At 53.7% G+C, this 25,618-nt stretch overlaps 1 protein-coding gene across 2 annotated transcripts in view; it reads right to left on the minus strand.

Annotated features, from left to right (window-relative positions):
- JCAD (junctional cadherin 5 associated) overlaps positions 1 to 25,618 on the minus strand; it is a 38,537-nt gene that overhangs the window by 2,867 nt on the left and 10,052 nt on the right. The window contains exons 2-3 of one of the 2 annotated variants that reach the window (XM_068986998.1): positions 20,941 to 21,282; positions 5,146 to 8,741 (exon numbers count right to left, since the gene is read on the minus strand). In XM_068986998.1, the coding sequence (XP_068843099.1) occupies positions 5,146 to 8,741; positions 20,941 to 21,224 (3,880 nt within the window). In that variant the 5' untranslated portion in view covers positions 21,225 to 21,282. Of the gene's footprint in view, positions 1 to 4,992; positions 8,742 to 20,940; positions 21,283 to 25,618 lie in introns of those variants that run through there. The other variant, XM_068986997.1, reaches the window with a different exon arrangement.

Here is a 25,618-nt window from a genome sequence, read left to right on the forward strand (position 1 = left end):
AACTGCAACTCTTGTAAAGCAGTAGCGACGCTTTCAGCTGATGCTAAGCAGGATATTGTGTGCATGTACGTTGCAACTCTAAGGAAAGCTTGCTGTGGGACCAGTGATGTCCCGGGGGGGCCTGAAACCCTGAGAACTGGGCCTGGTGATGGCAGGCCTCCTGTCTCTGACCCCACAGCCAGCACGCAGGCCCCAGGCTGCAGGCTCGCCGGCCAGCCTTCCACACACAGCAGTGCGTGTGAGTCTGAGTTGCCATGCTGATCCACTCTACAGCTACACACACGGGGCCCAAGCGGCCCTGGTTTCCAAAAAGGGACACCATACAACAGAACAATGGTCCTAGATTATCACTTGGGCTGTGGCTGGGCCCCTCGGGCATCACAGATCTCTGGGGTCCACGCAAACCTGAGGCTCACATGTGTACCTCCCACGGTCAGAATCTCCTCCCATGGCAGCTCAAAGGGCTCCTAAGTTCTTAAGAGCAAATACATAAGAAGTCTAGCAGGATGGTACAATTCAACAGGTGTTAAAACTATCAGAGCCATCTCTTCCTCAACCCATCTGGACGACAGTGCATTCTGAAGGCCACGCAGAGTCCCACTTCTCTGGCAGCAAGATATCTTGCTGTGTCCTCTGCACACCTTGACAATGGAGGAGGAAATGGCAACCCACTCCAGTATTCTTGCCTGGAGAATCCCCTGGACAGAGGAGCCTGGAGGGTTACCATCCATGGGGTCACAAAGAGTCGGACACGACTGAGTGACTTTGGGCTTCCCTGGTAGCTCAGCTGGTAAAGAATCCGCCTGCAATGCAGAAGACCTGCCTTAGATTCCTGGGTTGGGAAGATCCCCTGGAGGAGGGCATGGCAACCCACTCCAGTATTCTGGCCTGAGAATCCCCTGGACAGAGGAGCCTGGTGGGCTACAGCCCATTGGGTCGCAGAGTCGGATACGACTGAACAACTGACACACCACACACCTTCTTGATTCCTTAGGATGTACTTATGATGAGACGCCACAACTGCGACAACTAAGACAGTGTTTGCTGCACTTGGGGCAGGCTCTGCTTTTAGGAAGGGGTCTGCTGCTGCTGCTGCTAAGTTGCTTCAGTTGTGTCTGACTCTGTGCGGCCCCATAGACGGCAGCCCACCAGGCTCCCCTATCCCTGAGATTCTCCAGGCAAGAACACTGGATTGGGTTGCCACTTCCTTCTCCAATGCATGAAAGTGAAAAGTGAAGGGGTCTGCTGCTCCTCAAACGCTTACAGCACCAAGTGTTCGTCTCGTTGGAAGCAGGCAGATCCCATGAACAAGCTGCCTTCTGCAGGTCTACACTTAACACCCACGGTGACAACACGGGTCTTAGCGGCTGAGCCCCTCTCTGTGCTCAGTTGGCCTCATTCAGTGCTGATTCTGGGGGACCCCCATGAGCGAAGATGAGATGGAAGTGGGTGGTCACGAATGGATAAAAGGGCGTGCTGGCAGCAGGGAGAGGCCTCGAGAGGCTGAGCCTCCAGGGACACAGAGCCCGGCCCTCAGCAGCCCACCTGAGGGCAGGTACGTGGAGACCGACCTACAGGACATGCCTGCAGCCCGACCCCCACTGCTGAAGCTGAGGGCCCAGAGACAGAACCACAGAGAGAAATCAGTACGACCAAGGACTCCTTTAGACCATGGAGGGTCGAGGTTCAATAAAAACACAACGTGAGCCGCAGTATGTTAAAGTTTTTAGTAGCCATGTTAGGGCAAACAAAAGGAAGCAGGTGAAAATAGTTTCAGTGGTGCATTTTATGTCACCAAATATATCCAAAATGTTATCATTTCAACAGGTAATCAATAAAAATTATTGGGACATTTTAGATTTTTTTTTTTTTTGGTGATGTCTTTGAACTCTGGCATGTGTATCAAACATTTACAGCCCATCTCAATTGGGACGAGCCATGTTTCAAGCACTCAGGAGCCACATGTGACCAGGGGCCACCACACTGCCGGCAGAGGTGCCGGAGAACAGGGAAGTCATGCCCCTCCTGGTTCCTATGGGCATTGTGTCGGGGGAAGACAGATCACTAAGGCCCACCCTGGTGGGTATTTCACGTATGAACACACTCGAAGGCTACCGCCTGTGAGGATGTGCTGACGCCCAGCCGTCTAATGGCATCACGTGGCTCCTCTCAAGCTTGCCCCGGTTATCCCCACCCCAAGCCCAAAGAGGACAGGTTGTCCCCACTCCTCCTGAATGTGTACCAGGAGAGCGGCCAGCAGAGGTGGACGAGACCAGACCAGCAGGCTCAGACACCGATGCACCCGGATTAGGCTTCTGACATAATCCATCCAGCAGAGATGGGAATGCTGTGACCTGAATTAGTTTTGAGCTGCTGATTTCTTAGCCAGAGCTCCCCTCGACCGAAAAACACTAAAACAATGTTAGCTGAAACGACCGTCTTTAAGCTGAAGGCAAGTCTTTATGATATGATGGGTACATAACACAGATAATAACATCCTAGAAGGATGTGTGTGGCGGGGGGGGGCAGGGGCGGTGGTTTACAGATATATGAGGTACGATAGTGCTTGAAAATTCCAGAACAAAATTTGAATCTAAGTGGGCTGTGAGTCTGGGGCAGTGATGCGGGTCCCATACCCTGAGGTGAGAGGAAAGGCAGGGATCGGGCGAGGATGGAGATGATGACTTTTGCGTTTAAAATGATAAAAATACATCAAAAGGAAAGAGTCCAAAAGCTTATGAGCAACAAGGCTTTCCTACCTCGATTAAGGCCTCTCAGAAGGACTGGCTTTGCAGTGAGACCTGGTGACCAGCATGTGGAAGGCTGAAGGGGGTACCTGAGTAGCTGCACACATGAGGAATTGCCCTCATGGGTCTCACTATGTGGCCACTTCAGGAAGCCATCACCTCAAGGAGCTCTCTGCCTTGAGATTTTTGGTCATCTTATTGTGTATTAAATAGCAAATGCACCAAACGGAGTGGCAAAAAAGTAATTAAAAATTTCTAATGGTTGGAAACTACAGCTACAAAACAGATAATAAAGTCACAGGTGAGGGTGTCTGAATGGCTGGTTAAAATGGAAACTGACATTATCTGGGGGATTTCAGATACCCATCTGACCCCATTCACATGCCGGATGCTCAGGCTGAGAATTGAGGGAAAGCTGAATGGAACTAGAAATTTTATAACACATTCCCCAAAATATGTGGCCATTGATGGAGGCATGGAAATCTTTACAAACTGATGTTTTTCTTTTAACAGGATGCATCTCCCTTTAAAATTCTTGTAATTCTCAGGAGGACTAACACTTTCAGCCTGATTTACTTTACAGATAAGAAACTCACTTTAAAAGCCTACGGCATAGGGGACATTCGTACATCTACAGCTGATTCACGTTGATAATCTGACAGAAAACAACACAATTCTGTAAACTAATTATCCTTCGATTAAAAGAAAAAGCCTATGATGGCTTTTGAACCCCATTTGGTGGGGGTCGGGGGAGGTCTCCTGCTGCAGCTTCACGACGGCTCACAGATGGGTCACGGAGCTCTTTCCACGTAGCGGCCGAGGCCCCACACCCCCGCTGTTCTTTCCCGCAGCAAAGACCAACGTGGTCACTCAGATGACCCAGGAGGGCCCTGACAGACGGCTTCTGTCGATCCTGGATTCTGTGAGAGGGTGGGAGCATTAAGGATCTCTCCGCATTTTGGAGAAAACAAAAAATGCAAAGGAGATTTTTTTTTTTTAATTGAACAAAAATTTCAGGGTTCTTCCAGCTGAAACAAGTGATCTTTTCCATCTCCTTTTAAACCCGATTTCCAAACAGGAAGCAGAGCGGCAGGGGTGGGGAGGACCGCCCAGTCGGGGCAGCTAGGCAGATGGAAGGGCCTGGCTGCCAGGATGGGCTGGGGTGGAGGCAGAGCCAGACCACTGAGGACGGGGCACCCTTGCCCCTCCCGGCAAAAAGGCCCCTTCCAGTCGGTAGTTCAAGATGGATGCCACCCCTCCTTGAACCATGTCTAGGGAATATAACTGGTAATATCATTGATAACCCCCAGGCCTGGACCAGAAATTCCCAAGGCTCTCTTGCCTGCTCTTGTCAGAGCTGGGAGAGTGAACTGGTATGTGGGGGCACCATGTCCCTGCTGTGAGAACCGGTCCCGTGGCCTATACAGTGAAGAAGACTGGAGAGACCCATGAAGATGAGAATATGCCGGGCTTCGGGTCTGCAGGAGGCTGTTGCCAGAACCGGCTCCCCTGGGCCGAGTGATCAGAGCTGAGGGGCTGGAAGAAACAGGGTGGGCCCATGAGCTTCGAGGGGCGCGTGGGCTGGTGCTGAGAAAGTGCAAACTGCTAATTCTGTCTAAAGCTCTGAAGTCTTTCATGAATGGTGTGGTGGCGAAAAGAGATAACAACCGAGGACAAAGGATTCGGTAAGAATCCCAGGGCAGGAAGTTTATTGAATCACTTGGGTACTTCTTTTCTCATTAGGCTAACCAAGCAATGCAGGTTATTCGCTTCTTGCTTCATTCGCTTCAGTCGTGTCTGACTCTTTGCAACCCCATGGACTGTAACCTCCAAGCTCCTCCGTCTATGGGATTCTCTAGGCAAGAATACTGGTGTGGGTTATCATGTCCTCCTCCAGAGGATCTTCCAGACTCAAGGATCAAACTCACACCTCTCATGTCTCCTGCATTTGCAGGCGGGTTCTTTACCACTAGAGCCACCTGGGAAGTCCGAGAGTTATCTGGGGGAATGTCTATTATCTGGGGAGAGAACAGAATACAAACGCCCTAGTCTCCTAGGAGACCAATCAAGGTGCCTACACCCTGGCTGGCATAGCTTACTGACGTACCTCTTCAGAGTTAGGGGCCCCAAGGGTGTTTATATAGGCAATTTTATCTAGTCACTTACATAGATAATATCTATGAAGACTGGATCATTTAAAATACACTGCAAGGTCTTACTATTAAGAGAAGCCTCTGGATAATTCTTGGGTAGAATGACGACGCTTTGGGCACCATAATTCAGAGTCGATCTGATCTTTTGTGAACCTGCAGGTTTCATCATCTACCCACTGGGCATTTTGATGCTCTCAGGACGTCAAACGCAACCTCAACACCCGGCCCGCTGCCTGACTCCTCACCTGGGCACCAGAAGTCCCGGCCGCCGTTCTCCCTTCGTGCTGCTGGATGCCCGTCTACTTCCAGCGACAGAGCACCTTGGGGGTCGGAGAGCTCATGCCCGGTGCTGGGAGCCACCAGGCCTCCCAGCCACGCCCCGGGGCCCCTCTCGGCCTTGGGCTCCTCCTCGGAGTCCACACCCCGGGACGTCAGGAGCCTCATCCGAGACACAGAGCTCACCTCCTTCATCCTCATCAGGCGGTCGGGGTCCGCCTTCCTGGGCGGGGAAACCAGCTTCTCCTGTAAACTTTCAATCACTCTGGAAGTGCTTCGGAGCTTCCTTTCTGAGAATGCCAAGTTTGGGGTCCTTTCTATAAAGTGGAACAAGGTGGACCTGAAGGGTGGCTTTGTCTCCATGTCCTTGGGAAGGAAAGGCTGGGACTCCGGGGGGCTGGGCGGAGGTTCGGGGGCTTTGCTGGGGACGGCCCCGTCCACACCCATGGGCTCAGAGGCCCGGGGAGCCTGCCGGGTGCTGTCCCTCTCGCCTACGAACAGAGGGCTCTTGGTCCAGCCGCACTTCCTCCTGCCATAGAAGGCGTCGGCAGGTGTGGTGGACTCATTGGGCTGGGCCAAGCTGGCCACTGCTTCCTGTCTGGGGGACTCAGGCCTGAGGGCACTTCCCTCTGGCTCGGGGTGCCGGCTCTGCCCTGCCCTCTGGGTGCCTGGCAGCAGGGACTCCACAGCCACCTCGATGCCCAGGATCCTGGCGGCCCTGGCTTCGAGGGACTCATTTGGGGGGATTTCCATTGCATCGGCATCACCCGGAGACCCCGCTAGCTGGCTGGTACTGTGCTCCTGCACCAGCGTCAGCCCCACAGACCTCAAGTCTGGTGCAGACAGGCCTCGGGATTTGCCGGCAAGAGAGAGGGGTGCCCTCGTGCTCCCTTGCTCCCCACCGCCCGCCTTCGGAGGGCCGGCTCCACTCAGCTCCACAGCTCCGAGACTGCCAGGGAGCTCCTGGCTGGGCGGGGGCTCCTTCCGTGTCGCTGGATCGGGTGGGGGCTCGGGTTTTGCATCATTCAACCCAGAAGATATTGCTCGTTTCACAGGCCTTGGGCTGACTGCCAGCTGGGCCACCCTGTCCTCAACCTCTCGGTCCCCGTCTTCGGCAATCCAGCTCCCGGGGGGCGACAACCACACAGAACCTCTGCCTTCTGCCTGCCAGGGTCTGGGGGACCGAGGCCTCCCCTCCTCGCTCCAGCTCTCGGACTTGCTCTTAACTCTGCCTGGCCTGGTCCTGGGGTCCTCAGGCGCTATGTCCTTCAGGAGGCCTGGCCGCTGGGGTGCTGGGCGGGCACAGCTCCCCCAGGGCAGCTCTGTGTCACTGTCCTCGCTGCCACTACCACCACCGCTGCTGCCACTGCTTCCTTCCTCCTCCTGAAGCTCCTTGTTGAAACTTTCTAACTGGCTGATCAAGTCCCAGGGGCGGCGGCTCACGGGCTTCAGGAGGAACTGCCCGAACAGCTGTCTACTGTTGCAGGGGCCCGTGGTCTCCCCCTTGATCACCTCGGCCCTGGACACGGGGCTGGCTCGGCGCCCAGGGCCATCAGAGCCCTGCTGACCCAGGCTGGCCCTCGGCGTGGGGCCCTGGTTCCGGGGCCAGGAAGACCCAGAGAAGGCGCTGTTGCTGGATGGGCTGAGGGACCCTTGACTTTTTGGGGAATGAGCCCCGGGCCTCTGGTTCGGGTCACTGGACGCCAACGCCATGTGCATCTGAACCTCGAAGGGTGCGGGGTCCAAACACCTTGGAGGCAGCACGGGGTTGGGGGAGCCCCCTGGCCTCTCCCCTGGGAGGGGCTGCAGACTCTGAGGTTCATGAGCGAAGCTGGTCTGTGTTTGCTGGTCTCGGAAGTGGTGCCCAGGCCACGGGCCGGGCCACGCGAGCGCACGGTGCTTCGTGGGGTTGGGGAATCTGAGGTCGTCTGCTTGCCGGCCCCGTCCCGGGCCCCCCGGGTCTGGTCTTGGCAGCTCTGTCCTCGTGGCCATGATGCCTGTGAGTGCCTGGAGCTCCAGGTCGGTGGAGGACAAGCTGAGCACACTCTGTTCTTGCAACGCCGCGCTCTGCTTCAGGTCATTGTTGTTTGTGTCCGTACCTGGCAGCTGGCACTCCGATTTCACCGGGATGGAAACCAAACAAAAGATCGTCTCGCTCGTTTTTTTCTTTGAGCTTCTCTTGGGCTGCAGCCCTGTCTCGAACTTTCTGAGCTGGGTCTGCGTCTCGCAGGAACTCTCGCCCTGGGGGCTCGGGGAGGACACCAGGCTTTCTGGATATTCGCGTGGGCTGCTGCTCACGTCGGGCTGCTTCCTCTGTGTGACAATGCAGGGGTCTCTTTGGTCAGGAGAGCTGCCGTCTTCTCCATTCCTGGGGGGCTGGCCCCACAGCCATGGGGGGCTGGGGTCAGCAGGGGCGGGACCCCTCTCCTTCCCTGATGGGCGCCACACGGCCCCCTCCTGCTGCAGGCCTCTTGGGTCAGGGGCAGGGACCGCACCATCCAGTTTCACATCTTCCCAGAATCCACGGGGTCGCGGTAGTTTAATGTGTCGTATCCGTGGGTCATCGAAGGGAATTATCAGGATGGAGCTGTCGTAAGCCGTGGTGGGGTGGGGCTGTGGGGGGACGCCCACAGAAGAGCATGGGCTGGCCCCCCACTCACTCCCAGCTCCCCGGGAGCCAGAAAGAAGCTGTCCGCCAGCAGCGGGCTTCTCCATCAGATGCTGCGGTACACGGCGGCCTCCGCCCTCATGCCTGGGCACCGCCTCCTCGGGGCAGGGGTGTGCGGCTGGCTGCGGTGGCGACTTGTACGAGGGTGGGGGCACGTACACTGGGGGCTCCAGGCCAGGGTCAGGCCCGTAGAGGTCCTGCCTGGCACTGTTCGTCCTGGCTGAGTGGGCAGCTGGGTCTGGCTGCCTGCTGTCTGTGTAGCTGCCATTTTCTGCTCCGGCCCTGGAGTGTGGCTGAGAGCCGTAAGATGGGGGCTTGAGGGGTCTCCCAAACCTGGGCTGGGGCAAGGGGGCCGAGGTGCCAGCCTTCTTGGGGTTCCTGGTGGGTTCCAAATTGGAAGCACAATTTGGAGGCTGAAGTGGCACTTTAGGGACACCTGGTAAATGGCCATCGCTCAAAGGGATGGGGACCTCCACGCAACTCAGGCTCTCGGGGGAAAGGACTCGAGGCAGTGATTGGGACTTCCCTTTGCTCTGGGAGGTCAGCCCGTGCTCCCCAAGCATGAACGGGTACAGGTCCTGAAACAACTTCTCGCCAACACCGTCCGACATCTGCCTTCCTAGTCTCGGGGGCTGGTTCCAGCTTCCAACGCTGACGTCCTGCCATCTGGCGGGACCCGCCATTCCCAGCTCGTCTTCCCAAACAGTCTTCTTAATCACGTGCTCAGACCTTCCTCCAACTTCCCAGGGACCCTCCCTCGGGTGCGCGGGCAGGCTGGGGACTGGGCCTCGGCCCCCTGGGTCCTCCCGGGCCTCCTGCTCTCTTCTCCTCCAGTAGGCGTGGCTGCGGCCGGTCAGGGGCTGCGAGGACCACGCGAGCACCGGCTGATGGTAGAACCTGCGAGATAGAGGGCCACAGGTTACACCTGAAGGAAGCCCACAGGAGCAGCGTGCCAAGTCAAACTCAGGTCAGAACCTTTGAAAGATACAGTTCCAACCACAGGACTCATTCATTTGAAAGAAACCGTGGCCCAGAAATTACAGCTGGAAGGCAGCCACATGTTTTGCCATCGCAGACTTAAGAGTGGCAGCGACATGCTGCCCACAAGAGCATTAGGCCTAGACTTGGACCTGAGTGGCGCCTGAAATGCCCAAGAGACATGGGTTTCGCAAGTGTGATCCTGGGCCTCTGGGGTCCACCCCCAGCTCAGACCAGAAGACCTTGTTTTCTGGGAGCAAGTCCAGGCACCTGCTTCCAGCAGGTGTAGGAATCCCACCCCTGATTTTGGCTCTGAGGCCTGGGGGGACTCTGTAAAGGGCACTTCTAACAGGTCCCGGGTGCTGTGGCTACTGCTGATCCCGGCGACCCCTGAGGACCATCAAGGCCGGGAGGCATCAACCATGACTACACAGCAATCCGGGGACCCCGCCAATCCCGACGCCCAGGCAGTATCCCAGCTCCGACCTGTCAGGGTCTCAGGGGCAGGTGGAGTGCTCGGTGGGCCCCCAGCTTTTCCCAGCGTGTGACTGGGACGGCCCCTTGGCTCTAGCAGAGCAGAGTTCCCACGCCTCTGTGATGGTGGGAGCCACCCAGGGGGCTCATTAACTATACACATTACCAAGTCCCTGCCCCCAAAGTTCCAAGTCAATAGGTCTGGGTTAGGGTCTGGGTGTTTCCCTGGTGGCTCAGATGGTAAAGAATCCGCCTGCCACGCGGGAGACCTGGTTTTGATCCCTGGGTCGGGAAGGTCCCCAAGAGGAGGAAATGGCAACCCACTCCAGCATTCTTGCCTGGAGAATCCCAAGGACAGTACAGCCTGGTGGGTTACAGTTTATGGGGTTGCAGAAAGTTGGACACGACTGAGGGACTAACACGTCTATTTTAAGCAAGCTGTCAGGGGCATCTTTTCTTCAGGGCGATGGGGGAAACACCGTTCGGACTGACTTTTGAGACTGACAGAGGAAGCGGGGTCTTGCTCGTGGGCAGAGCTCTCTGCCAGGCGAGGAAGGGCAGCACCAGCAGCACCCGAGGATAGCTGACCCCAGGATGCCACATGCCGCCTGGCTGTGCATCGAGATTTCCTTGTGAGCCCAGGTCCCTCCCACCCCAGATGGAGGATTTAATCTGTCTAGCCAGGAGCCTGGTACCTCCTTGAATGACTCTAACACACACCCTGAGTTGAAAATCACCCTTCTAATGGAGCCGAAGAAACAGCCTGAAGGACCCTGGCATACTCTGCAGAAATGTTAAGCTACTGACCACAGGAGCAGAGACTAGGACTGTAACCCAGAAAACCCACTGGGCAGAGAGAAGCCTAGGATGCTCCATGAGCTCGATTGGCCACGGGCTAATCCAGAAAGGGTTCAACTTTTCTTGAAACTGGAAAAGGTTTCAAGCAGCTAACAGTGCTGCTTGCTTTTCACATTATAGAAGAACTACGCATTCTGTCGTTTTCTGCCACCTATCAACACATAAAGCAATTATCCTTCCATTAAAAATAAGTAAATAAATAAAAATAAAAGTAATATGTGATTTATTGCTGAAAATTTGGAAAAATACAGGAAAGAATAGAAATCAAACGTCACTGGCAGTCCTTCTACCCAGAGGTAGTCACTGTGATTTACAGCTTCTAATGTTTGTGTGACGACATGGGCTTTTCAAACAGCCTTAGTGTCATTCTACTGGGATCTGGCTTTACATGAATGTTTCCCAACAACCGTGTCACCAACAACAGCTGATGCTCACACAGCGGTGCCAGCCCTCCAGATCCTCACTAAGCTCCACCAGCACCCCTCTAAGGTAGGAGGAAATAGGCGCAGAGAGGTTCAACGACTCTCTCAAGTCACACAGCTTGTAAGTGGTAGGACAAGAGTTCAAACCCAATGAAGGTGACCATAAAGCCCGTCAGCCACCACGTTCTACTTCTTCCAGCATAATGACAGGTTCCTCAGGTGCACAGTTTCAGTGGGAGAATAGTCTCTCATGAGTCATGCTTTATTTAACCATCTCCCTGCTGTTGGACATCCTTGCTCTTGTTGTTCAATTGCTAAGTCGTGTTTGACTCTTTTGCGACCCTAAGGACTGTAGCCCACCAGGCTCCTCTGTCCATGGGACTTCCCAAGCAGGAATACTAGTGTGGGTTGCCGTTTCCCTCTCCTGGGAATCTTCCTGGACCAGGGATCAAACCCACGCCTCCTGCATTGGCAGGTGGATTTTTTTACCACTAAGCCACCAGGAAGACTTGGATATCTGTGTCGCTTAGTCCTAAAGCACTTCGGAGAAGTGCTATTTGCCATCACTGATCGTGTCTCAGGCTCTGGAGAATCAATGCTGAGAGAAGGCATCAGCAGGTCAGGAGGTCAGGTCCTCCCTGCTGCGCGATCTGCCCGCAGCTTGGAGGAGAGCTGGTCCTGCTGCTCTGTGCCCACATCTGAACATCAGGGCTCATTTGTTTCTGCTCTAGAGAAATGAAAGTAATCTCTCATTGGTCTCCATTTGCATTTCTGTGATTACTAGCGAGGATTACTGTTTTATGCGCTTAGGTGCCATTAAACCACATTTTGTGGTTTGGAATGATTTCTATGCCACTGTCCACTTTCCAGTTGACAGGAAGGTATAGAAAGCAGGGAGGATGCCCACCCCCTGCGCCACAGCAGGTGACGGCCTGGGGACAAGGCACTGTGGGGGATGGGCTGAAGGTGGGACTCCCCCGACCCCCGCAACACACAGGCAGAAAGAAGGGCTGTTCTACAGGAGCTAGATGGTAAGTAAATGGTGAAAAGCTATTACTGTCATTATTATTTTGGAATTCACTTCTTTGCCTTAAAAAGTGAAGGCAGCTTCTCACATCCTGCATCCCGCCCCCTGCCCCCCAATAACTTCAGCAACCACTTAGCTGAGGCATGGATTGAAAAAGCAGAAAATGTCTGAAATGGATTGGAGGTAAAGCGTTTGCCAGAACTGCCTAACTGCTTCTGCATTTACTGCACACACACAGTGCAAGCTGTCTTAGCCCTGCCCACAGCTGAAGGTCAAGTTCTTTGTTGCCTTTGTCGTCATCACAGTGTTTGGGGGGCATTTAGGTTTTGAAGACTGACAGAGCCTTTCTCGGGTCGGGTTCTATGAGGACTGGTCCCTGTGGAAGCCACCTCACTGGCCTCCTCATGCGTCGCCCCCACCCTCACCCTCAGCCGAGCCAGCACAGGGCATCCAGAGCTCAGAAGCTAACGTTCCTGTCCGTAGGAACACCCTCTGGCTGCCTGTCCCGAGTCTGATACTGACCATGAACCATGCTGCACCTACTGGCTTCAGCGTCTTAGACTCTGTGCCAAGTCCAAGGGTAAGACTCAAAAGTGCAGCTTAATAAGACGATACAATCATTGCAAACCTAATTAAAAGAGTAAAACAAACCATCCAGAGTGTGTGGTCGGTGCCCAGCATGGGAATCTCCTTTCTTGCCTGTTCTATAGCTGACGGTGAGCGGGCTTCACCCTCCACACCCACTGACTGGCTTCTTTCAGACCCCTGAATGTCTGCGGCACTTGGCTTCACAGAAGAGACCATGCTGTCTGGCTTTTGCTCACTTGCTCAATAGATATTCCAGTTTCCTGGTAAATGCGTGATCTGTTAAATACCAAGAGGGGCTGAAATCCCAAGGTGCGATCTTCCCACGTTTGGGCCACGAGCACCACTGGAGACTAACAAAGGATGACAGAAACAGGACACGCACATAAACAGGCTGCAGCTACCTACACCAGGAAGGGGGTCAGTTTCCTTCCCGCTGAAAATTGTGACACCACCTTAACTTCATCCAAGCTGCCATGTGTAATTAATCAAGATGGCCAAGCATTCTGGGCTAAACTTGGTTTTCCATTTGCACCATACACCAAAATCCCAGTTTAAGGAAAACACAGGGCCACTTGGAGAACTTTAAATAATCTATTTTAACAAGTATACACGACATAGAAAACTATAAAGCGATTAGTTCACCAACATCTAGTGTGCGCCTAGTTTGTCAGTCATTCGGTCATGTCTGACTCTTTTTCGACCCTGTGAACTGCAGCCTGCCAGGTTCCTCTGTCCATGGGATTCTCCACGCAAGAATACTGGAGCTGGTTGCTATGCCCTCCTCCAAGGGATCTTCCCCACCCAAGAATTGAACCTGGGTCTCCCGCATTGCAGGCAGATTCTTTACAGTCGAGCCACCAGGGAAACCCCACATTTACATTCACAAAATGTTAACAATGGGACATTCCACAAAAACATGCTGAACGCATTCAAACAGGGTGGGAAAAAGATAAGGAAGCCAAGTGGAGTTTGTGAGCCCAAATAAATAGTGTCAGCAAGGTCAGGGAGACGAGCAGGGTCTTTGTGCAGAATTCCTGGGAGAAGAGGTCAGAGAGAAGACAGAAGCTACACTTGCGAGCAGCTCCCTGATCTATCAGCAGTGACACGGCAATGACAAAATCACCGATCCAGGGTGTTTAGAAAACCTTTGAAACATGAACATGCGGCAAACAACATGTCTACTGGAAAAAAGGCGAATCTAGTTGCTGAAGGTATAAAAGCTGATGATGAAAAACATGGGACCTGTCTGTTCACATGACATTTTCCATGGCAACAGAAAATCCCACCATCCTTTTAGAAAGGAAAAGCCAACTTAGAAGGGCAGCAACGCCGCGACTTTTAACCACGGTTCCACCTGTGGCAGGACTATCCCTTCCAGGATCCCTAGACCATGGAATCGACACAGCACAGGCTGTGTCACCCGGGCACAACACAGCCCAGCTGGGTGCCCACTGCCCCATGGGTCAGGGGAGATGCCCTCCTTCTTCCACCAACAAAATCCTGAAGTGGGTCCCCAGGGGGGCCTCTGGAGTCTGGTTTTCCCTGTAAAGATCAGGGTGGAGGGAGAAGGCCCCACTGAAGAGGTCCCCGGTCCAGTGACTTCTTCCCATCAGCAGGGCCGCCAATCTAGCAGCTGCCAGCACCACCCATCATAACCTTGAAACCCTGGGGCCACATCCTTCAGAAGCCACACCCTCCTCCAGGTGGCCGGTCAGTCTTACCCAGGACCACAGTCTGAGCAGAAACGTGGAATGTGTCACTTAAAGAACCTCCTACCCCTTAAAGGAGAAGCTCTCTCCTCCTGCAGGGGCACTAGGGCATCTCTTTAGAGTGACTCAGAGTTATCAGTCCAGTGTTAGGTGTTTCTGGGGTGGGGTCAGCCATCTCATGCTACAGAACTTGCTCTCAACGCTCTCTGGCCTGGAAGCCTGCAATTTTACTTTTCAGCTAATTGTGGTATACTCAACATACTACACGGAGAAGGCAATGGCACCCCACTCCAGTACTCTTGCCTGGAAAATCCCATGGACGGAGGAGCCTGGTGGGCTGCAGTCCATGGGGTCGCTAAGAGTTGGGCACGACTGAGTGACTTCACTTTCACTTTTCTCTTTCATGCACTGGAGAAGGAACTGGCAACCCGCTCCAGTATTCTTGCCTAGAGAATCCTAGGGATGGGGGAGCCTGGTGGGCTGCTGTCTATGGGGTTGCACAGAGTCGGACACAACTGAAGTGACTTAGCAGCAGCAGCAACATACTACAACTAGGTGAATGGCCCTCTGACTCAGAGTAATAAACTAATTTTGGAAAAGGGAGCTATAAGGTCAAGAGGAGATCATGACAGAGGTTAAGAGGATAGCACAAATTAAAATCCATCAGAAAGGATAAAGCTGGTCTGGGAACATATTGCACGAAGATCACTATGCAGCCAAGTTCAATTTGAACAAGAATTGCTAGTTGCACTGGCATAGATATAACTAGGAGACACACAACTGCTGGGTCACATGACTAGCAAACCGTTAGGCCTGCTTTTCACAATGTCCTGATGAAGTGAAAATAGTGAAAGTTGCTCAGTCCTGTCTGACTCTTTGCCACTCCATGGACTGTAGCCCACCAGGCTCCTCTGTCCATGGAATTCTCCAGGCCAGAATACTGGGGTGGGTAGCTGTTCCCTTCTCCAGGGGATCTTCCTAACCCAGGGATCAAACCCAGGTCTCCTGCATTGCAGGCAGATTCTTACCATCTGAGCCAGGAGGGAAGCCGCTATGTCATGCTAAGTGAGTGCAAATGATTCCAGCTGAGATCAAGGAGCAGGGAGACTATTTCAGGAGGTTCCTGTTTGATTATCTTTTTTTAAATACACACACTGAACAATGGGAATAGGAAGCATGATGACTGACTGGACTGATGAATGATCCTAACTTTAGCATATGGGGGGTGGGGGTAGGGTAGGAAGACAGTCTAGAGCACTCACTGCACACAGGTGACCAAGCAGATCCACCTGGGAAACCTGCCTGCTGACACTGGAGACAGAAGGCTCTGAGTCTGGGTCCCCCACGTGGGAGTCTGCATAACAGAGCCTGAGTCCAGTTCTACAGAGATGGGCTCAGAATGGGCAGCCTCCTGGGGAGGCGAGGTGCCAGGGGCCCAGCCTGCTCTGCTGCACAACCGTGAAATCAGATGATGCTGGAAGTGGACACAGATTCCTCCTGTGGGGGCCGGCAGCTTTCCACATCATTGCTGGGGTAGGACTTCAAAAGCCTTTTGATGCTTTGAGGTCTGGCAACCCACTCCACTGCTCTTGCCTGGAGAATCCCAGCGACAGGGGAGCCTGGTGGGCTGTTGTCCATGGGGTTGCACAGAGTCGGACACGACTGAAGCGACTTAGCAGCAGTAGCAGCAGCAAAGACCTAAGTCAGAGGCCCTGCCCCAGGAGGGAGGGGTGTTTGGGGTCACTACTTGCTTTTTATAAATCACTGCCCAGTGCTGTAGTTCTGGGATCCATGAGAGCCCCCCTCCTCTCCCAGATGTGGAGCCCACCCCCCCGTCCCCAGTGACTGGGCAGCTGCCCCTGCACTTACTGCAGGTGATCTGGCACCTTCTGACGGGTTTCCAGGCTTCAGGGAGAAAGGGCTCAAAACAGAGAAGAGTGGGATGAGAAGATGGTGCCTGTGGTCAGGCTACTGGGAAACTTGCAGCCAGTCCCCAGAGAGGGCTGCCCACTGGCAACAGGGCTGTGAACCACGGGGCAGCTGCCCAGGGCTGAGGGGACCACCCACGGTAATGCCACCAGAGAGCAGGGTGGCCAACCTGCCAGGACTGTGTGTGCATCTTGACGAGGGGGACCTGGCTTTGTCATCAGTATCCTCAGCAACACGCTTCACCCTCTCTGGCCTCAGACTCCTCATCGCTATCGAGGGGGTGGTCCTAACGTCTTCCTTCTCAAGTGTGTTGGGAGGGATTCATGAGATAATACATGTCACCTGATTGGCAGAGGGTCTAATATACTAATCCCTTGTTTTCAGCTATCAGTACTATCTGAACCCAATTAATATCAATTCTCAGTGGAGCAGGATCCATTTCTCTTGCCTCACATCGTCCAAGGAAGAGGGTGAGGGCCATGCAGGAAAGAGAGAAAGAGAGAGTGTTTGTCTTTGTGCAGGCTTATTTTAGACTGGGATTGTCCCCTCCTCAGCTGTGATCAATGGGCCTTCACAATAGCAGGAAGCCACGATGTCCTGACTGTCATAACAAGACCCTGCCCCTCCGGCCGGTCTCTAAGGGAGGATCCATAATGATGATGTCCAGTCATCCAGTGTTTAGTTTATTCAAACAAAGCAGGAAGAGCAAGCTGGGACCCAGTAAACCAATAAGTAAGGCAGATTACTCCAGAAGTTTCCTATTTTCTCTGTAATAAGCATATATCCTTATGAATACAGGCTTCCCATATCCATATGGGAAAAGAATCTGCCTGCAGTGCAGGAGACCTGGTTTTGATTCATGGGTTGGGAAGATCCCCTGGAGAAGGGAATGGCTACCCACTCCAGTATTCCTTCCTAGAGAATTCCATGGACAGATGATCCTGGCAAGCTACAGTCCATGGGGTCGCAAAGAGTTGGACACAGCTGAGCGACTAACACACTTATGGATATATATGGGGGTTTCTTAGCTTGTTAACTAACCTAGTTCTCTAGTTAAAGAAGAAACTCATCACCAACAAGTCTCCTCTTGGTGGTAATGTGGCTCTTAGGCAAATGGAGCCCCAGGCTGCACTTTGCTGTCTTCCCACTAATTCTGGAAGTGCCACCCTCCCATCACTGTTTTCTCTGAAGTCTTCCTGGTAATTCTGAAACACCTGTTCACGCTGTTCTTCCTAAAATCTCATGTTCAAACAGTCCAACCTGATTCTTCTTGGGAAAATACGGTGACAGAAGACCAACACGGGAATGTGTGCAGAGAGAGGACCAGCGTCCAGGCTTCTGGAAGCTTCCACTGCTGACGAACAAGAACAAAGTACCCCAGGAGAAGAGTTTACAACAAGACAGTGGGGAAACAGAAGGTCTGAATCCTCACGTGTGTGGCTGAGACACCAGCTCACACAACTCATACTTTGCTCGGTGAAGAGGTCAAATTAACAAGGCCTCAGTTCAGTTCAGTTCAGTCGTTCAGTCGTTCAGTCGTGTCCAGTGCTTTGCAATCCTAACACTTAGGAAATGAAGCAAGGAGATGAAACAAGACCAGTGATGTTTGTGGAAGTGTCATTCTGTACAGAGAAAGAGATACATGGAACCAGATGTTAAACTCGAGACATCCCTTTTTAGGAAAGCCATTATAAGCAAGATGGGATTTGAGAGAAGCTTAAAAAGCCTCCAAAAAGGAACTGTTTACTGAATCCAGTAGCACCACCTAAAACGATGTTCACTGAGCAGATGGAAGCCTCCCCAGACCCCACATCAGAGACCCTCCCAGACTGCGGAGTCTCTAATCAGTCACGACTGCTGATGAGAGCAGATAATTACAAGCTAGTCTCATGGTTAACTAGCACAAACTTCAGCCAGGATTTCTGGGGTAAGCAGAGAAGAGTTTATTATGGTACAACTTTCAGATTCAAACCTCTGCTATGTTACGTTATTTTACAGCTTCCTCCAATTATAACATTTGAAAGGGAACACAGTAAGGAAACAGAGGATGCCTGATAACAGTGCTTTACAAGTTGCATGGGAGCAAGCTGTTCTGTGTCCCCGGTTTTATTTTCCTTAAGCGTTTTCCTGGATACAACCAGCTTATACGTGAGAAACTCTAAGGCGATGGTACTTATCAGTCTTATCATCCTCCTCCCTCAGGAGTTCCAGCCATGCCCCAGAAGACAGTGATGGTGCCCCCACCCATGTGGCCTGGCATCACTGCCCGGCCCTGGCCTGGGAGCACAGATGTGGTCCTTGTGCAGCTCCCTAGATAGGAAGGGGCGAGGCCGTGCTGGGGAGCTGATCCCCCACCTGCGAGCAGTGGGAGGGGACGAGGAAGTGAGGATGGTCCAGCCTGGGGACGGCCCCGCCAGCGAGCGTGTGGCCAGGTCCAGTGTCTCTGGAGCCAGAGCCTGGCTTCCCTCCACGGAAGCACTGAGCGAGTGGCCCTTGCAGAGTCACTGACATTCCCTGGGCTCCGCGCTCTTGGCTATAATGACATTGCTAATGTGCCTGCCAGAATAAAATAAAAGAGCCCAGTCCCCTTCCAGCCCCTGCGGCCTTCCAAGCCGTCCCCAGGAGGTCCACGGGGTGCTGAGGGACACAGTGCAGGACCTCACGAGAAACTGCAGGTGAGGGGTCCTCATGATGCCTTCAGGTCACCCTGATGCCCAGGAGTTGGGTAGCACCTCCTGGGCCCTATCGCCTGACCGTCCCCGACCAGATCTGGACGCTAGGCCAGTGGGGTCACTGTGGGGACCAGTGACTGAAGGCTGGGATGAGGCCAAGCACCGCTAATCCATGCAGATTCAGAATTCCCAGAAGCCAGAGAATTTGGCTTCACAGGTTGAAGCCTTAACTATTTATTTCCTATTTATTTATTTCCCCTCAGAGCATGTTTCTCCTGAAAGGGAAAAATAATTCTCCTCCCGCCTACCTTTCCGTTTGCCTCTTGTTTCCAGCTCTCTAATGGCCACTGAAAAAGAAAATGTCTCTTCATTTCAGCCTGGGAAGCCCAGCAGCAGGTCTCCGAGCTGCTGGGCACTGGCATGGGTCTTTGCCAACATGTGTGCACTGTCTCTCTCTACCCTACAAGACAACCTTCAACCCCAAAGCTCAACACCTCCCAAGTTGACCAGCCGACCTCAGAATTGGGAGGGAATGGCCGGATCTGTTAGAACTCCGTGGAGGGACAAAGCCATGCCGGCGATGCTCTCAAACCAGCTGAGGCCCTCATTTGAGACAGGAGGAAAGGCACCCGAGGGTCAGACAGAGGCTGGGCTGCAGGGCCTTAAAGTCCTCAGGCCCCCTGAGTACAGGGGGCTGGGGAGTCCTGGGCAAGCTGTGGACAGGACGGGGGCCTCACTGTCCTCAGAGAATCCTAAAGGGGATTCTGTTGCCCCCACCACCCAGGACCCAACCCTGATCTCTGATTCAGCCTTCAGGACTGAGAGGACCCCACACGTGGCACGTTCATAGGGATTCTACGGCCACCATCTTTCCACCTCCTTAGAAACTGAGCCTTCGGCTCCTCGATGGTTGTTGCAAGGCTGGAAGGATGAACTGGACCTCGGGGCTTATCCTGAGCACCCTGTGTGTGCAGCACTGGAGTGAGCTCTGTGGGACACACGGGGCAGGGCGGTAGCGGGCAACCTCAGCACCCCGAAATCCAGGGCGGGAGGTACAGGTACACTCTGCAGAGAACCAGAAGCCCAGGAGGCAGAGTAACACCCAGCATTTGTGTGGTAGAAGCGAAGGCTGTCCTGACCCTCGGCCAAGGCACCCACAAGCGCCCTCTTCCAAAGTCCATGGCAGGCAGGCTTTTCAGGGACTGAGGCTGCCAAGACCGGGGACCAAGGCAGCAGTAGACACAAGGGCAAGTTCTGAAGGATACAGTTAAACAGAAGCAGCTTCAATTCCTTCTCCATCCCTCCTGAACCTGCCCCATCGGTGACAACACTAGCCCTCCCTGAAGAGGTGGGTCTGGGTAGTAACACAAACCTGTGTCAGCTCCACAGGGCGTGAAGAGGCGTCCTCCCCTTGGGGAGTACTCCACGACCAAGGGGTTGACCACTCTGACGTGGAAAAGCAAGACCCCTCCCCTTTTTGCCTGAAGGCTGTCGACCAACAAGAAAGAGTCTCCCTGTGGACAGACAGGTAACTTGAAACCATAGGAGGCCATTCATCCCCTTTGGACTTGACTCACTGTCCTGTTTGCGTGTTGGTTTGTTGCCTTAAACACAGGCCTCTGCTTCCACTTGTAGACAGAGGCCCCCCACCAGCCTAAGCCTAGTCCCCACGTAGCATTAAAGACAAACACAGCTTTAGGAAGCAATGACAAAGCTTCCTGCAGGTTAAAACTGCTGGCTGTGGGCTGCAGGGTTTGTGGCGAGCTGCCCAAATTCCCTGCTATTTACCTCCCTCCCCATCCCCTGGCCAGTCCACCCTCTTTTTCAGTTGTAAGAAAACACCCACAGATGCAGCTGTATTGAGACGAGATGCCCACCTCAGGGCCTGAGCGTTGGGAAAAGATGGGTTGGAGGCCAGTGGAATGACATGAATATGAGAGAAGAGAGGATTTGCTTTTGCCCAAGTGGAGGGGAGCACGGGCGTCTTGCAATGCTGTAACGTACGAGGTATTGGAACGCATCTGTGTTTCAGGTACGTACAGGTGCTTCAACTCTGTAAGATACTGGAACGTGTCAACAAGGAGGCTGGATGTGCTTGGAGTGTGTGCCTGACATAAACTGGCCTTTCTAGAGTTTTTAAATGATTCCTGGCTGGGGAGACATGAAGAAACTATGAGGGAACATGGAGGCTGAGGATGAAAATGCCACATTGGCAGAAGAGAATCCACTCACTCGTCACTGTGCTGAAGGCTTCACACATCTGACCCTGCACTGGGTGCCACCGAGCATCCCGGATGCTCCAGGGAAGATGCAGCCCTGCCACTCAGTTCCCCTCCCTCCCAGGCCCGGGCCACACAGAAATGGTGGCCAGGATGCACGCGTACATCTGCTACCAGACCCCCGGGGCCAAGGGAGCTGGCGGGTCCTGGTGGAGCTTACCCAGCCTCGGAGGTCCTGGCAGCGGCAGCAGCACTGGGGCGCTCCCCGTGGCCCCTTGGCCCGAGGCGGCGGCTCTTGGGGTCACTCAGGAGGCCAGTCCCCGGAGAGGCCTTGCCCTGGGGGTGGGCGGTGGGGCCATCCTCGCAGCCGTTTAGCAGGCTGGGACCTGCAGGTGCCGCGGTCCTCGCGGGCTGGTGCCCCTCGCTATCATCCTCGCGCGGGGCTGGCAGCTTCCTTGACAGCTTGTAGCCGTGGGAGATCAGCAGGTCTTCGACACTGTACATAGTGCTCTGGCCGCATCAAAGCGCCACCGTGGTGACTGTCGAGGTGGCAGAGCCCACGCTGTGGGGACAAGGAGAGTGTCTTGTAAGCTGTGGATGATGCCCCCAGCGCTCCTGTACCTCCTCCCTCCAGGACTCTGACCACACGGCACCCTGGTCACGGTGCCTGCAGTGAAAGGGAAAAGGAGGGGGCTTCTCCGTTTCACTCAGACAAAGGGTGGAGGCAGGAGGGCTGCCCTCCCGGGGTTGGGTGAGATGGTCCCTTCTGGACCAGAGAGGGAGCGTTTGATCTTGGATTCCACAGAGCCAGGATGGGGGACTGACTCTGGGGACCCCTCCCCAGACGGCCACCACTTGCAGGAAAGTCCAGAACAGCATTTAAGCCAAGGAATGATGACCAGTGTCCCCTGCCCCAGACCTCTAAAGACAACACACACAGTAGAGAGGTCAAAATAAAGAAACTCGGAAGCCGCAATTACTACTCCACACTGCTAAAAAGAGAAACCCCCAGGGGCCAGCTCCATCTTATTATCTTCCCCGCTTTCATCTCGCAGACACACCTTTTGGTCCAAAAGGGCAAGGCAAGATCTTTAATCAACCCAGGGTTACGATGCACTTTGGCGGAAGCAATCTGGGTGGGTAATGAGCCACCAAAAATAGATCCTAAGTCTTTCAGCTCATAATGAGAAACGCTAACTAAGCCTACACAGCCCGTGCACTACACAATTCCAAACTTCTTCCCACATCGAACTTTGAAGAGTCAGATTTCTCTCCAGTTTATCTTGGGGAGACAGTCTGCACCTCTGAACCCAGGGGTGTCCACATCCGAGTCCTGCCAGGGTGCATGAATTCAACAGCAGCAATGATTCAAAAACACACAGTCCTAAGACAATGGCACCAGCCAAGAAGAATGAAAGTAAACAGGGAACCTACATGAAAGCGCCTGTGTATGCAGAGGTGGGGCTGTTGCGTTTATTTTCACAAGGGAGCATCTCTTCTCCCAAGACCTCCTGTTGCTAACGGGGTGGGAGGCAGTTTGGTCAGTCCTGCCGCTGCCTCCCCAGGGGCTTCGAGGCAGGCCTGGGTGAGCTGCACAGGAGAGGCGGGCCTGGAAGAACACGGCTGCTCCAGCCCCTGTTGGCTGCTGGACGGAAATAGCAACTATCAGCAGTGGCAGCCCCTGCAAACAATGGCCAGGAAATGCCTGCCCCCGAGTGCAGGTGAAAGGGGGGCCCCTGTGCTTCCTGCCGGTGGGGCCTCTGGCCGGAGCTCATCACAGGATCCTGCTGACTATGCCGGCCCTCGGCACACACTGGGCTCCAGCAGCAGCCAAATTGCAGCCGGCACGGAGAGGGCAGGAAAGATCAGGCTCTGGAAGCCTGTGGTTCTCTATCAAGTCCCCACGTTATGGAAAATCCACACGCTCCTGCAGGGACTGTAGTAGGAGAAGCATCTCCACAGCAACTCGGCTAGTCTCAGTGCTGTGCTCAAGCTCCATGTCTTCTAGGGGCTGGCACAAGACGGACAGAGAAATGGCAGGACCAGAGGGGCGAGCATTTGTTTTCTGAGTTCACTGTTCTGATCCCCAGGCTGGGCCTGAAGAGGACAGGGATCCCATCACAAACCCAGGGCTGCGGGAACATCAAGGCAAGGTCTGCTTCGTTCAATGCTAGGCCCCCAGCATCCGGCATGTAGTATGTGCTCAATAAATCACTGTCGAATGACGGCACAGTGGGAGAAAGGGATGTTTGAGCTAGGTTTTGAAGAATGATTAGGAGCTCACTGAATAAACTGCACGTGAACATGTGTATGAGATGGGGAATTAACATTTAAAATAGATTCAGGGTACAGTCATCCCAGGGGGAAAGAATGACACGGCAACAGAATCCTGCAGGTGAGACTGTGGGTTCCCAGACTCAGTGTCACACATACAGTTGGCACCATGGTCAGAGTTCAGGTCTGAGGACACTCAGCTTCTTCCTGTTACCACATCAGGCTCTTTAAAAGCAAAGCAAAGTTCACAGCACCCTAGCTGGCCACCCATTACACAGAGGAGCAGGCCAGCATCAGTGACAGAATCCACTATGAGGGTGGTAAGAAGCAATGACCTTCCAGAAAAATGCCTGAGGGTCACTGTCCTCCTGGGGATAGGTAAGCTGGTCCATGCTGCCTCTGTCTGCAAGGTAAGTACACTTTGCAAACCCTTAAAGGGTACAACAGATCAGGCCCAACCATGAATATCTTTCCTACAAACTCGTAAGAACTGTCCTTGACCTTACAGGTCTGAGGTCAAACGTGCATTGATGTAGGCGGACTCTTAACTTGGTGTCACAGAGGCCAGCAGCCTGTGGGGGGCAGGAGGACGAAGCACACCAGCTTCAGCACTCGGGGTGCAGGCCTCACGAGAGGGGATGACCTACAGCACAGGCCCCATGGCCCAGATGAGGGGTGCCCCCAATCCCCAGAGGACTCCTTCCTTTGGCTGACACCCACCACCTCTTGGACCCTATCTCAGAGCCTGGCTTCTACCTCATTTCCAGCCCCATGTCAAACATCGTCGCTCCCAGCAGACAAGACTTCTCAACAGCCTCATGGCCCATCCAGTCCTTTTTGTCTTCAGCATCCTTTCTGTAATATCCTTCCCTACCATGGATGGACCAGCGCATCTCTAACACATCAGCCCCACGGCCACCAGGAGGGGATGCTAAGGAGCTGAGGAGGAGAGGAGTCCTTTCAAAGTCCCCGCCCAGCCCTGAGGCAGCAGCCTTCCAAATCAAAGGTATTCGAGGCCACCCCCAACCCACTACCCAAAGGGCTGCTGTTCAGAGAAGCACACAACAAAACTGGACCTAAGTGTAAATTATTAGAACATGGTATTTCACAACTTGGAAAGATGTGTGTGTATGATGGGCCCTTGTGGCACCAACACCCGGGTCATCATAAATCTGAGGGTAAACTTTTCAGTCAGGCCTCTGTATATGGAGTCCCTCCGTGCGCGTATCTGAGGTTCCTCAGCCACAGGTTCAACCAAGCCTCAGCCAGGCCGGCTTATACCCTGTAAGCAGGAGCTTACTGAAAAGAATCTGGCCCCACGCAGGTCAAACCTAAGTTGTTCAAGGGCCACTCGAGTTAAAACAGCACGGGCTTGGAATGAGCCCTTTCATCCCCAAGTGGTGCTGACACCAGCCCTGGCTGTGGTCCCAGAAGCAAGTCATTAGCTGCATGAAACCTCAGTTTTCCAATCTGCAAAATGGCAGGGCCACTCACATCTGTCTTCCCAGACTGTTTCAAGGGCCACATGTTGTTGTTCAGTTGCCAAGTGGTGTCCGACTCTTTGCACCCCAGGAACTGAAGCACGCCAGGCTTCCCAAGGGCTATGTAAGTACATGTAAAAGCGTAAATCACACACAATCTGAGATAGCATTTATCATGTAGCAATGGCACGACCATCTCTGAACAGCGCGTCCAACCTATCCTCATGGAAAACTTTCACCATAGTTATTCGCTGTGACCACTGGACCGTTCCCTGATTCCTCGTGTATCACTTGGACTGTGACTTGATTCCCAAAGTCAAGCCCACTTTCTATCTCCCAGACATCTGTCTTCCAGGAAGGGGTACTTCTGTCACCATCCGAGTCACCCAGGACAGCAAATGTTATTTCACAGAGTCCAGAACCTGCACACGCACATTCCAAGGGCTTGGGATACGCCAGGCACTTACACTGTAATGATGAACGAGACCCATTCTTTGCTCTTGAGAAGTTTACTGCAGCAACAGCAGGAGAACAGGCCAAGGAAACACGGCACATGCGTGTGTTAGTGACAGGAGCTTGCCTGCTCCCTGTAGTGTCAGCACTGGACCCTCACCCAGTCTCAGGGAGTCAGGACGGCCTCTGGAAGAGCGTGTCAAAGCCAAACAAACCCTTCAGGGAGAAGCTGTGCTGCGAGGTCACCCTGAAAGGATGCTTCTCCAGCCAGTTCACATAAGAAATGTCTTCCTTTGCTACTTTGTCACCTTGCATCAAATACTCAGAGTGGAACATCTAAGAAGAGCGGCCCAGGCAGTGCTGGTGCCCAGATAAGTTCTCAGGGACAGACTCCTGAGAACACAAGGACCAGAGACTAAGGAGCCCACTTCCAGTAACTCATTCATTCTATGACTAAATGCAGGGCAGACAATTAAAATAAGGATACACATGTTGGGCTTTCCTGGTGGCTTGGCGGTAAAGAATCTGCCTGCCAACGCAGGAGACACGCGTTCGATCCCTGGTCCAGGAAGATCCCAGGTGCCTTGGAACAACCAAGCCCGTGCGCCACATCTGCTGAGCCTGTGCTCTAGAGGCTGGGAGCCGCGACCGCTGAAGCCCGCACACCCTGGGGCCTGTGCTCTGCAACGA

This window comes from Capricornis sumatraensis, chromosome 15 (assembly GCF_032405125.1).
Source record: "Capricornis sumatraensis isolate serow.1 chromosome 15, serow.2, whole genome shotgun sequence".
Taxonomy (NCBI): Eukaryota; Metazoa; Chordata; class Mammalia; order Artiodactyla; family Bovidae; genus Capricornis; species Capricornis sumatraensis.